The following is a 13,659-nucleotide window of genomic DNA, read 5'->3' on the forward strand; positions in this document are numbered from 1 at the left end:
AAACGTCAAACGGTCACCATTTTAATCGATAACATTTCGATTCAATAAGATAACATTTTTGAACGTGAAAAAGAACATGAAATTCCACTATTGTTTATCTTAACGTTGTGCTGTTTGTTTATCTGCATAATTTTTTCCTCACCCGTCATTGCATTGCAGGTAACGATTGTTTTCGCCATGTGCACGGAATTCCCGTCCGTTTAGCAAAATAATAAAACGTGAGAGGAAATCAAGACGCAAACACACACACACTAGCTGTGGACAGGCATTTGACACAGACCGATAATTAGTCGTGCTTGAGATGGTGGAATTAGCATGCCGCGCCAGTAGTAGTAGTCGATCAATCGATCCGCTTGTGGGTGGATAATGTTTCGGATGTCGCAGTTTTGACAAGTTTGCCAGCACGGCAGTTGATACGCAGTACAACCCACCATATGGTCAAGCTACCATAGTTGGGTGACCTGGTAACTGCGAAGTTAGCGCGTATGCAAATAACTGATCGGCGAGTTCGCAAAGTTGTGTGGCTACGTCATCGGAGAAGGAAATCACTGTTGACTCAGTCGAATGGTAGGAACCTGAAGGGCGCTGGTTACTTTGATGACTCCCATTTAAACAGTATATAATAGTTGATACAATCTTTTGGACTTTAAGAAGTCTAAGCGAGGTGTTTTGGATGTGATCAATACCTTGCAAACATCTGATACGATCTGATCTGTACGTATAATTTTGATTCTAGAATTCTTGAATTCAGCAATACGAAAAGTTCGAGGTCCAGAAAAGGCTCAAACTTTCTACGGGACTGCATGCATTACAACGGGTGTACACACTTATCTTTGATTTGAGCGATAAGATACGCGTTATCTAAAGACATTAATAAACCGTCACATGCGTGAAAAGTGGAAAGTACATTCGATTCGGTTTAGTGATGATTGTGTGTCAAGTCACAGCAGACCTCACTCACAACTAGCTCCCGCATCTCCTTGTACCGTTGCTTGATCGAGTTTCTGATCGACTGATCAACCATAAGTACATCTGCAAAAGAACTCCTACGTGTAACGAGTTTGATTTAGGTAAAAGCTTTGTGTGTGTGTGTGTTTTTTTTTATTGATTTATATATCAACAATCACAACTCCTCAGTGTCGAGTGTAATGTCTGAAGTTGAAAGTGATAATAGAAACCAGTGAAAACCCATGTGACCGTAAGAGAAAAATGTTGGAATAATCACGAGGGTCGTTCGATAAAAGATTGGAACTACCGTCCCCAAGAAGCAGTGTAGCGTCGTTGAAAAAGCGTAGTGAATTGAATGAATCTTTTTGTTGTTGAAAAATGTGTGAATTTGCTTGCCGACTTCAAGTGTTCTCAATGGCGCTTTGCTAAATATGTTGCCAGATGTTCATTTCTTATACGTATTGTGCAAGTTTTGAAGTTACAAGTTAAATTGGATGCAAGACTACGATGTGTGTAATTAATATGTGAAGGATATTCGTGAAATGATACGATCGTAAAGTGCAGATAATTTACTAACGTTTGGCTAATTCAGATTCATGAGTTTGAATGAATCTTTGTACTGAATGAATGAATCTCAATCTCTGTTCTAAAGATTCATGAATCCTCAGACATTCAGTCTCAGACTCAGTCTCTCCGGAAACAACATTTTGGACTGTTTGGGTTCAAAATAAGCAATTCTTAAAAGTTTAAGTTATTTTTGACACTTGCTAAAGCTAAATTGCTTAAACCAAGCGAACTAAATTTTATTACAATGACCGTAACTTTGCGATGTCTTTTGCCCTTTTGATGCAAACCTATGCTTATACTGAAACATCAGTAATGTCCAGTTTAATTAAGCTTTGGAATTTGTTGCGTTAATATCACTCGGTATTTGAGTTCAACAGATTTAAATAATGTTATACACAATTGAATTTATTCTTTAGACTTTCGAAATATTTATACTTTCCAACAAAAAAAAAAGCACCAACACGTTCAGATTACTCCAGGTGCAACGAAAAGTTAAGGTCGTTAGAATAACATTCAGCTCAGTTGGTTTAAGCAATTCGGCTTTGACATTGCTATCAGTGCCTATAATAACTCCAAAAAAAATATAAATAAAAAAAATCTTTTTTTGGACATAATAAAATAAGTAATTAAAAAAACCATTCAAAATTATGTTTCTGGAGAGATTCATGAATCTGTGAGGATTGTGAGTTCATGAATCTCTGCGGATTCATGATTTTTTTTTGAGAGTCGACTCCAGACTTAAATGACTCTCCGTTAAAGATTCATAAGAATGACTCTTTGCAAAAGATTCATTAAGCACAACAATGGTCGGTACTGCAGAATAATGTTGCGTCGTCAATAATTCAAGAAATCGTTTTGTTTCTACTATATGTGTTGGTTTATTGTGCCATCTTACGAAAGGAAAAGATTCCTATCGGTTTCTCGAAGATGCACACGAGGAGTTGAAGATTTACATTAGAGAATGGTGTCTGATAATATGACACGTTTTGTTCTTTCCGATTTTAGATACCGCAACAGATGCTGACAGGCGCAAAGAGGACGGGAACCATTGCTAAAGCTTCACGAATTAAGTTTCCGTTGGAGTTGGAGAAGACTTTCGAACAAGCTCAGTTAAACTATAAATGACGGAACGAAATAACGTAGATCAAAAACGATTGTACCATAAACAGATTGTAACGTAAAGGAAACTCGTGGAATAGCTCCAAACAGGACGCACTTTACATTACGCAGTGTACATTGAGTTTTGTTGCCCACCGAATTGCATACCAAGTGTCTCAATGAGTACTGAAGTATTAGAATGCCAACATCCTCAATCGCGTGAAAGATCCAGTTCTCGTTCCGAACCGGAAAGGAGTCTTAACAAGGAGGCTGATCGGTTAGAAACGTTTAATTACTGTCTGCCGACACACTCACCTTTCGTCTACAACAGTAAGCAGGAGCTAGCGCGCTGGGGGTTCTACTATGTCGCACATCCGGATGTGGTGAAGTGCTACTTTTGCAACATAGAACTCGCAAACTGGGAACCGAGCGATGTGGTGACGCAAGAGCACCGCAAATGGTCGCTTTACTGTCCGCTGATGACAAAGCGTCCCACGAACAATGTGCCTTTAGACGAGAATTTTCTCGACCTGCTGGAGGACATTGTTGCGGACGTAACCGGTACTACGGATGAGACAGCTGCAACGTTCAGCATACCCCAAAGTATCGCACCCGAACCCGAACCAATCATCAACGTGCAGGATGATTCTGTTCCAATCTACAACCCGAAGCACCCGGAGTATAAAATCGAAGCGCAACGATTGTTAAGCTTCAAGGAATGGCCCAAATCGATGAAGCAAACTCCCGCGCAGATGGTCGACGCTGGTTTCTTCTACACCGGCAAGGGTGATATCGTGAAGTGCTTCTGCTGTGATGGTACCTTAAAAGACTGGCTGAGTGACGATGATCCATGGGTGGAGCATGCAACCTACTACAGTGGGTGCTTTTACGTTCAGCTGATAAAATCGGCCGAATTTATACGCCAATGTCAGACGACGAAGCCGACTGCTAGCAGTGAGGTGAAAGGTGAAAAGGATATTCCGAAAGCCGCGGACCCGGTTGCTGCGGTGGCCGAGGTGGACGACGATAGGTGTTGCAAGCTTTGCTACGTTCGGCCGTACGACACAATATTCATGCCATGCCGGCACGTCGTCGCGTGTGGGAAGTGTGCATCCGCCACCGTTAGATGTCCATTGTGCAATGAGCCGTATTTCAACATTTTGCGTATCTACCTTCCGTAGGGACAATTAGTTCACTGTTCTCTTGAATTTCGCGTGGAGAGTAATGTTCTTCTAGTTCACATTCTTTCTGAGGCCTCTGATCGGGCGACGAACCATTTCAATTAGTTTAGAAAATGCTTCAAATTGATGATGGACGAGCTGAAAGTCAGCTGCGTGGTAATAAAATTCACATACTTATTCACACGTTCCAAAGTAATTCACTGAGTTTCGTGAACAGAATTCCTGAGAGGAATTCTTTAAGTTCAACCGTTACTCAGTACGGAAACAATAGCTTAGTGTTTACATAGTTGCTGAGTTGTAACTACATGTTACTACACAAACCTTGCAAAGTAGTTCCGTAATGTGTATGTGGAGCATTTTCTTGACTGATTGCAATGTTCCGTTGCCCCAATAGAAGCCATGATTTGTAAGATGTTTGATGAACCTTAGACATGAAGAGTAGGGGCGCCGGTCCTCACACGAACGGACCGGACTAAAATCCCATCCGGACCAATCCGCCGTAAGCAGGACTGTGGCTATTCCAGCTTTACGGGGAAATAACGTCAGAGAAGGTCTTAACCTTTTGAGGTTGTTGTGTAGACATCTCTCTATCGAGAGGATAAGAAGAGTGATTTATTAGTCAAAACAAATATGGACTGTGTTGCTGTCGTGAATCCTACCAGAACGATAATCCCCTTAGTTTTTTTTAGTATGTAATAGTATTTTGCAATATTTTGTATTAAACCTATTCGTTTAATAATTTGCCTGCGCTAAACATTCGTCCTTTTCGTTAGTATCCAAAAGAACGCTGCGCTTGTCGAAGGCAGCTTTTCCTGCACGTCACTGTTGGGTCCCAGTCAAAAGCGCTTAAATTAGCGCCCTCTGTTGGGCGTTCGCGCAACTTACATCCTAATCAATAAGTTCCTAGAACGACCGCACCGTTACAACGTCGTAACAATGACGTATATAACAACATTTTAACAACTGTTGGGACAGAAATATCAAAAGGGTTAACGAATTGCACACGAACTTTAATTACTTTCAAATTGAGACAGCAGCAACCAAAAGCAACTGAAAGGCGCGGCCCAGTAGGACAACTACCATCATCGCCGATCTTCACAGGAACGGACCGGATCAAAATCCCATCCGGACCAATCGCCCGTATCACGGATTGACTATATCCGACTACGTGGTCAAATAAGTCGATGCGGGACCAGGCCGATCTAGCAAAAAAACTAAAGCAACAACTATAAAGGGTGCTTCCAATAGAGTAACGTGTGTAAAAACAATAGATGTAAATGGGATATGTATGTAAAGGGGATAAAAAGAAAATTAAATAAAGTAATTGATAAATGCCATAAAAAATGATTAAGAGTAATTTTCTGTAAATAAAGTTCTTCCAATCAATGTAATTTTTATATTTTTTTTAATTGTAAATATAACTGAAAAGGGCAACCGATGGGCACTGCTAATTCTAGTTCTAAGGTTCTGGAATCGAAATTCTTCGCCTCTCGTATAGGATACGTTATTTTAAAACAGAGAAGCTAGGATGGGACAATGGTCCGGTGATGTATTTGGAAGCGGAGTCGATCTTCTCACGGCAGAACTGGGACAAAATCGCATCCGGATCAATCCCCCGTACGCAGGTCTGTGACTGTCCAGTTACGGGGAAATTAAGTCAAAGAAAGGCAGAATTGGCAAGCCTTAGACACCTGTCTTGAGGTTGTTGTGTCGGTAAAGAGGAAGCTTGGTGAAAGATAAAGACATTCTATAGGTTGTTTCAATTATCTTATCTTTATACGTTTGACAAGATTGTTACCCTACATAATATAACCAACGAATGGCTAATGGCCTTCAGCCTTTGCAAAGGTGTGCAAAACTTCATTGAAGATCCATAAAATTGTATACATTAGATAGACATTCTTGAATCACAAAGACTCAATCTCTGGTGTTTACCATATTCTTTATATCTGGTTGTAATTTCATTTCAATTATTTAAAAAGTTATGCAACTATCGAGGCTTACATAAAAATAATTACAAATTACAAATATGTACGCAAAATATGACATCATGGAAATAAATAACACTATAAAGTCGTCAAATTACGTTATTCTAAAAGGTTCTAAAAGATTCTAAGGTTGTTCAAAGTTAAACAGAAATCAACATTATTTCCTAACAAGTTACATGTTTTAATCGTTTAGATCCGAAGATCGCAGGACCCAGAATTTTGCCGATCTGAAATCTTTGTGAAGGAGTGGCCTGGGCCTTAAAGTCCTACTGGGCGCCTGAGACGTAATCAAATCTAGAATGGAGCTCCACTGTGCCATCATTCTCCTTTGTTGTCTGTCCGGTAGAAATATGCTTCAAAAAGTACAATTTTACATGTTCCAAGCAACAACCTTTATTGACCTTTTGTGCAAAATACTCTCATGTTAGCCTGTGATAGTTGTCGTGTGTTTCGTGCACTTGGAAGGATAATAACATGTACCGCTAGCAACGAGCAACGCTTTTGGCCTACATTGTGCCGTTGTTTGTGAAGAACGATCGCAGGCTGCATTCGGTAGACTTGACCGCCGTCTGCAACTCCACGCACCTTGCATTGGAGTCATCGTATCCTATGCAGTCCTGAAAAGAGAAAGTAAGCACGAGGTAAGGTATAGACAGTGGGCATGCAACGGCGTGAACGGTAGTTGAACCCATGTTTACCAGCAGCCACGTCTTCACCATGCACTCGAAGAACTTTTCCAGCCGTTCATCGCACACGATACGCCGGAAGTCACCGTCGAACGTGGTGCCAATGGCGAACTCGAACAGATTCGTTTGACACTGCTCGTAATGGGTGTTCAGCTTGGGTGCGATCGCTATCAAGCTGGACACCGTCAGCGACAGGCTGGCAAGAATTTTTTGCGCCCGGAAGTTTTGCACCAGACAGTAGCCGATGCAGGAGCCGCCACCGGTGGCGGGCTTTGACAAGCAGTCAATAATGGCGTTATGCAGACCGATGAAGCTGTGGCAACAGTTCTGTGGCTTCACGTCCCGCAGTGCGATCGCTTCCGGGCAGGTGGAATTCTCCTGCGGGCCTTTAAAGCGCGGTGCGTAGTACTCTTGAGCCGGGGCAGGATCAACCAGTACATAGACGGTACACAGCAGCAGCCCAAAATGGATGGTCGAAAAGGGTGCCATGTTGTGGTTGGCTTATGCGTACGACGAGTCTGTGGCTCGGTAAGTGGATCGTGTGCATTTTATAAAGTTGCAATAGTCGAATTAGCGGCAATCAGCCATTCGCTGGAGGTACGTAATGAGCCGTGAACGTGGAGGTGTTTAACACGACACGTCATAACGTTGGCACGCTGGATGTGTCATCATGGTTGGTGGTTCAAAAATAAGGTAATTAATGAACAATTTCTGGTTGCTTACTGCAGAAGTGGATGTGGAATGTGTTGAAAAATGGATTGTTCAAAACAAGCGTTATTATAATTCCATTACCAGCGACGTGCGTTATAATGCAATCCGGATGTTTTGCGTCGAGTATAAATAACTGCCAGCCGCGAGCGTTGGATCAGTATCAGTTCCCGATTCGAAGATTCCAACGAGAAGATGAATTCCGACTACGGCAAAGTTTTGCTGATGGTGGTGTGCAGCACCTTGCTGGTCAGCGTAACCGGGGCTCCCAACGCTTGCGGCAAGATGGATCTGAAGACGGATCCGTTCGGCTGCTGCGCCCTCCCGAAGTTGCTGGACGTGACCGTCGTAGGCACCTGCTATGAGAAGTACCCGATCGATAAGGAAGCTGCGGAAAAGGGTATAAGGACGGAGGTAAGTTCCCAAGCTCACTAACCACCGTCTAGGACGTTTTTGGTCTCGCTATCAGTACACTAATGCCGGTGCCGGTTTCTTCCCCAGTGCATGTCGGAGTGCATCCTGAACAGTACCGGCATCTACAACCGCCGTGGCGATGTCGATGATAAGAAGCTGCACAGCGTGTTTATTGACAGCCTGCCGGAGAACAGCCCGTGGTTGAGCCCGGTCCGCAAGGCCATCAAGCAGTGTTCGACGAAGGCAAACAAGCAGAACAAGGAGTTCGATAAGGACGTCGCTGAGCAGAAGAAAACCGTCGCTAAGGGAACGCAGGTTTGCAATCCGGAGGCCAGCTTCTTGGTCGATTGCATCCACACCACGGTGTTCAGCGACTGTCCGAGTAGCTTGCGCTCGACCACAGCGGAATGTGAAGCCATCTGGAATTTCCTGAAGGCGTGCCCTTTCAGTGCGCTCCGCCAGTAGGACGACGAGGTCTAGAACACTGCTGGTACCACACACGTCCGGTGTCGCAACTTGGGTGATGGGTTCTATGGGTACAGTGCTGCTGCGTGATGACACACAGTCACCAGCAGCCAAACACACACACACACACATGGTCCAATAAAACAGAAACACTTGAAAACGTAACTGGGCGTAACATTGAAGGATTGCGGTAGGAGTGTAAGATGGCCGCATTCAGACGGTACGGTTGAAAATTTTATTTTCCATTTGTTAACTACCAGAAGAAGGATCAACAACGATAGAGATAGAGAGTTAGTTAGCGAGTTCGGGAAGGTTCTAGTGCGCACCTAGTGCGGTGTTGGAATGCAAGCTCATGGCCCTGTACTTGTAACATCGTACACGCTCTTTGCACTGGGCAAGTAGGAAAAGAAATAAGGACTTTGCTGTGCACAACACGAAAGCGGACACATTAACAGACGGCACTCGGGTGAAGTGCGTTGGAATGTTTTTTTTTTTGTCGACATTCAGAACCATCAAGGTCGAGAACATTATCCGCCACATTCACTACGCAGGCTGGCGCTCGAGATATCGTTCCACTCGAGCCATTTGGCCACCTCGGGCGGCAGATCGGGCTTGGCGAGGGTGGCCGAATCCATGCCCGTGCCGGTTTCCACCTTCTCCAGGCACTCGGTCGAGCTGGTGGTGGCGGGCAGCTTCTTCGGTGTGCACTGCACAACCAGCCCACTCTTCAGCAGCGTGGCCATCACGTCCTCCACCGAGCATTGCATGACCCGCTGACGGCAGAGTGCGATACAGTGGATAAACCCATCTGTTCCACCGAGAAACCGATGCTCCATGAAGATGGATTGATTATCCCAGTACACGATCTGGAGGAGGAAGAGAAGATCCGTTAATTCCACGATCACCGCTGGAGATAGTTTGGGACTTAATACTTTTACTTACCCTCGAGCTGATTGTGAAACGGGTAAAGGGACGAATAAAGCGCCGATAGCGTATCGTGGTGGCACCCTGGACAACGGACCCACCTTTACTACGGATCGTCCGGTACAGAGCTGTCCGCTCGTAGAAATCCACCCGCGCAAAGTCTATCTCACGCAGATAGCGCGCATTGTTCATGTGGTACAGCAGTGTGTCGATGTCATTCGTTAGACATAGTCCTTAAAATACACGATAAAGGAAGCTAGTATGAAGATCTTCAAGAATTCTCATTTCAATTCTCAGAATAGACCATATTGATATGTATTTAATTCCGCCTATTTAGATGTATCAGTTGAGAGGGTTTAGTTCTAACCGTATCACAAATGGCGTGGGATTACAGCAAATCAATTCACCCACCACATGTATTATGCATAATGGACAAGCAAAGAAAAAAATGTCTAACATAATGACTTGTGTATGCCTCGTTTGCCAATCCCAACCGGTGGCGATCGAAACCACACAACTACTGGTGCTAAATTTAGCATAGCCAAACTACGCGCAATAAGCCATTCCTTCGGGGGGGCTTGCTGTATGAAACATTGAACTATTGCTCTTCCTTGGGGCTTTGGGAACCCATGAGGAAGGCAGAAATTGGTGGCATCCGCCTTTAAGATTTCTACTCACCTACAACGGTGCCCGTGTCCAGTATGTGCATTCGCTTCTTAAGATAGCGCGCCGACACCACGCAAAGGCACATCCGCAGAAAGTAGTGCAGCTCAAACAAGGCATACAGTGAGACCAACACACCGAGCACAATTCCTAATGCCGTGCACAACATTCTGTTCCCTAGTCGCGGCAGTCGTGTACGCTAAGAAAATGGGGGTGCTCGAGATGATGTCCTCTGTTGAAGAACCACACTTTTAAACGGACTCTGTTGCCAAGTGGCTAACACGATGCTCTCGCCTGTTCTATGCGTTTGTGGAACCGAGCAAGCCCTCACATTACTCGGGCGGTTCTGGCCCAAGCTGGACAACTAAAGGGCAACCGGGAATATCCGGAGGTGTATCACAAGCCCCAACAACGACCGCACAGTTTACACCATTTCTTTCACTTTCTGAATCGATGTTGGACAACCTGGATGGAATCTTTTTTGACCGCAGTGACGGTATCCAGATGACAGCTAGCTATAGCAAGCGGAAGCGTAGTGTAGTGCAGCAAGGACGAACGACGGGGTGGGCTAGCTATGGTGGTTTGTTTTGGTTTTGGTAGCGCATGCGCTACTACGATCTGCGATGTCGAACGATTTTGGTGTGCATTTCGGATGCACTTTCGGAACACACTAATACACGTACAGTAACCCTTCAGAAGGGACAGGGAAAGAATAGCGTGTAAACAGTTGCTGTGAGATGAGATGATGAGAAAGGATTTCTCACGCTCAGTTTTCTTAACGGTCAATTCAAATATAAAAAATTTAGTGTTGGGTATTTCAGATTCAGATTCACGAATCTAAATGAATCTTTGAACTGAAAGGATGAATCTGAATCCCTATACTAAAGATTCATGAATTTACAAAGATTTATGAAACTACAAAGATTAATAGATTCATGATTCTTTTCGGAAATATAATTTTTGAAATAATTTTTATAATCTCTGCTTGTGAAAAAAGGTTTTTGTACAAAACAAACAACCTCGTATAAAACAAGTTTCTTAAGAGATTCATGGATCTTCGAGGATTCGTGAAGCTCAAAGATTCATGAATTTTCAAGGAGTCATGTATCTCGAGATTCATTAATCTTTTGCAAGTTGACGCCTGATTTGAATGACTTGTCGTAAAAGATTCATATGAATGGTTCTTCGCGAAAGATTCATTAAGCACAGCACTGGAAGATTTCAATTGGGGTCTAAATTAAACACGAAATTCGCTAACGAATGTCTAAACATGTTTGGATCTATGACTTACATACTTGTTGTATTCAATACCTCATCTTTCTTATATTAATTCAAGCGGGCTAACATAGAATTGCCATAGTGCATTGGTGCGTTGTTTATTGATGTTTCTGTAACTGCCTTAAAACCATTCGTCTGCCGTCATTCAAATAGGGAGTCGTCTACAAAAATGGACACTTGCTGTGGTATGTCTTGAGCTTGTTGCAATCATCGTTTACGGTGAACAGTTTAGCAGGACACTCCGCAAACAGCGTCATCCCCATGCACGCTAATATCGTACCGGAGATCGGATGGCAGATCTGTTCGCCTTCGAAGGCTGGCGTCAGCTTCGCACCCGCCTCAATTTCATCCTTGATCGTGTCCGCCATCTTGAAGCAACCATCGATCGCGTCCAGCGTGATTTGCTTCCATTCGGGTGCCATCGTTTTGGTTGAACCGAGGTACAGCTTGGTCAGTGCATCACGATCAAGCTTCCCGTCGGAGTAGAGGTTCGTGGAGTTCATTACGCACTCCGCTACGCACTGGGATTTATTTAATTAACGGAAAGAGATTTTAAATATAAAGGATTGTGTCGTTGCGAACAGTCCCGACAGGTGTACTTACACAACCACGTGGTATGCCTTCCAGCGCCATCTGGCGTTTAGTTTGTGCGATCCATTTCGAATGGCAAGCCATGAACGCGCTTGGTTCAACGAGAAACGGCGTTACACAACATTCAGCTGCATTCTAGAGAGTAGCATGCATAAAGGTTAGCTTGTTTCTTAACCTACATCAATGTGAGTTCTTACCTTCGGAACAGGAGGTCCTTTCAGACAGGGATTATCAGCAAACGCTAAGGGGAAACCGATAACGCTCAATGTCGTGACGATCGTGATGATACTTCTGGTCACCATCATGGGTTTGTGTTGCACAGTAGAGTCACTTCATGAACGCTGAGAATCGTCTTGTTCTTTTATACGATCTTAACACGATGGTACTGACCAACCTGGGAAGCTGTTGTCAATCAAAACACGAAAAACACAGCTTGTCATACGTGCGAGACGAACTGTTGACGCTATCTTTTGGTTAAGAAGTGAACATAAACCAACTGTTATTAGTGTCATGTTGAAGTGTTCACTTATGTCGGTAAAATATTCAGCCTGCATCAGCTTGATAAAACTGTCAGATCGGCAGAGGAAATGTCAATCACATTACAAGTAGGCAAATATGTTTACTTAGGAGTGATTAGAGTAGCTTGAACCTTCAACAACTGCAGTGCATCCGTGAACTGCTTCTTGATTAGATGCAAAGTTTTGGTGAGTTTATAATAACTTGTACTTGTTATGCGAATTTCAGTACACACACACGCCTCTGAGACAAGAACTTTGTTAAAAACCGACGAAATCTGCTTAGCCGCATTCGAGAGGAAGATGCTCAGAAGGACTTTTGGCTCCAAATTTGTGGAAGCCACTGCAATGACGAGCTCTGCGAGCTGTACGACGAACTCACTGTAGTACAACGGATTTGACTCTTAAGACACAGGTGGGCTGGTTTTGTCATGAGATTGACATCGGACGGCCCAGCCTATAAAGTCCTTTTAGGTCGGTCACATAGAGACAGAGGAGGCGTACGACCATGAGCGGTTTAGAGGACTCCTGCAGCAGATCAAGAAACCGGATAAGGAAATTGGTAAGTACTCTTTATCATTATTTTGGGTGAATTTGTTCTAATGAAATGCAATTTTGACGAAAGTTGTTAAACCACTGTTAAACCATTGATGAAGTTAAGTTGCAAATGATTGCCATCTGAACCGTGAACTTAAGTTAAAAGTTTTTAATCCCAAATGGCAATCATCGTTGAGCACCATACACAAATATTTGAATGGAAGCACGTGTGCTGTGTATCAATGGTTTAGTGGTGCTAATCAGATACCGATTATAAGTTGAACGTTATGCAGTGAAATCATTGTCATTCATCATTTACCGATTATAGGGCTGACAATACGGCATAAGATAGGGATTTGAAATTACAACGATAAACCGAGTGCAGTCAAGTGATAGCATTTTATTGTGCATTGTTTAGTATCATTAGCCAAACGTAGAGGGGTTTCAGATGAACCAAAACAAACAGTTAGTACAAAACTCCGGACTATAAACGCGATCCGTTTTAGTATTTTCCAGGTTGACAAATGGCGTCTGCATGTTTGTAAGCAATTGAAGTAGTTCAAACCTGCCCTTTAAATAAGTTTTTCAACGTTATTTAGTGTGTATTGCAACCCCCTGCACTTTTAAAGTTAAAAAACAAACAAGACCCACCCTATTGGCATAATTTTGAGCTACCACGTGGATTACAATAAATCAACAAATATTTGCACACAACAAAACCAACGTAACAATCGGTGCCTCCGGTGAGATTGTAAACAAATTATATCCAGTCAACCTACACCAGAGTACAGGGCTACGGTATCATCCCGACTCCAACCTATCTATTAAATGCCGCTCTTTTCTGTATCAACAGAAAGCGCCAGATTTTTGCATTCAATGCCATGAAAAACGCTTACAGCCCTCCCGCACAATGAGTGGACACTTTTGCCGTTAAGTTCATCTGCTGACAGTTGCTAACGAGCCCTCCACCGTCGTCTAAACTCTACCAGTCTACCAGATGGGGTTGTTTTGTGTTGTGCATGTGGCAATATACGCATAATGGTTGCACACTCATCAGTGGTCCGACGATCATTAGCCATGCAAAGCCCGCCCTCTG

The 13,659-nt window shown here is 43.4% G+C and overlaps 5 protein-coding genes across 5 annotated transcripts; 2 read left to right on the plus strand and 3 right to left on the minus strand.

Moving 5' to 3' along the window:
- The first annotated feature begins 971 nt into the window (after positions 1 to 971).
- Positions 972 to 5,125, plus strand: LOC128305083 (death-associated inhibitor of apoptosis 1-like). Its single transcript, XM_053042372.1, has 2 exons — positions 972 to 1,070; positions 2,521 to 5,125. Exon 2 carries the CDS (start codon positions 2,793 to 2,795, stop codon positions 3,792 to 3,794), a length of 1,002 nt encoding a protein of 333 aa, XP_052898332.1. The 5' UTR covers positions 972 to 1,070; positions 2,521 to 2,792; the 3' UTR covers positions 3,795 to 5,125.
- Positions 5,126 to 6,288: 1,163 nt separating this feature from the next.
- LOC128302953 (uncharacterized) lies at positions 6,289 to 7,001 on the minus strand. The gene is made up of 2 exons (XM_053039804.1): positions 6,481 to 7,001; positions 6,289 to 6,399 (listed from the first exon to the last, which is right to left on the minus strand). Exons 1-2 carry the CDS (start codon positions 6,955 to 6,957, stop codon positions 6,289 to 6,291), a joined length of 588 nt encoding a protein of 195 aa, XP_052895764.1. The 5' UTR covers positions 6,958 to 7,001.
- Positions 7,002 to 7,156: 155 nt separating this feature from the next.
- LOC128304225 (uncharacterized) lies at positions 7,157 to 8,069 on the plus strand. Its single transcript, XM_053041385.1, has 2 exons — positions 7,157 to 7,590; positions 7,678 to 8,069. Exons 1-2 carry the CDS (start codon positions 7,372 to 7,374, stop codon positions 8,053 to 8,055), a joined length of 597 nt encoding a protein of 198 aa, XP_052897345.1. The 5' UTR covers positions 7,157 to 7,371; the 3' UTR covers positions 8,056 to 8,069.
- A 156-nt stretch (positions 8,070 to 8,225) lies between these two features.
- Positions 8,226 to 9,811, minus strand: LOC128304210 (protein THEM6). Its single transcript, XM_053041371.1, has 3 exons — positions 9,658 to 9,811; positions 8,998 to 9,212; positions 8,226 to 8,921 (listed from the first exon to the last, which is right to left on the minus strand). The coding sequence occupies exons 1-3, from the start codon at positions 9,809 to 9,811 to the stop codon at positions 8,583 to 8,585; spliced, it is 708 nt and encodes a 235-aa protein (XP_052897331.1). The 3' UTR covers positions 8,226 to 8,582.
- Positions 9,812 to 11,081: 1,270 nt separating this feature from the next.
- Positions 11,082 to 11,813, minus strand: LOC128304206 (uncharacterized). The gene is made up of 3 exons (XM_053041368.1): positions 11,709 to 11,813; positions 11,524 to 11,646; positions 11,082 to 11,441 (listed from the first exon to the last, which is right to left on the minus strand). The coding sequence occupies exons 1-3, from the start codon at positions 11,811 to 11,813 to the stop codon at positions 11,082 to 11,084; spliced, it is 588 nt and encodes a 195-aa protein (XP_052897328.1).
- Between the last annotated feature and the right edge of the window lie 1,846 nt (positions 11,814 to 13,659).

This window comes from Anopheles moucheti, chromosome 3, assembly GCF_943734755.1.
Source record: "Anopheles moucheti chromosome 3, idAnoMoucSN_F20_07, whole genome shotgun sequence".
Classification (NCBI taxonomy): Eukaryota; Metazoa; Arthropoda; class Insecta; order Diptera; family Culicidae; genus Anopheles; species Anopheles moucheti.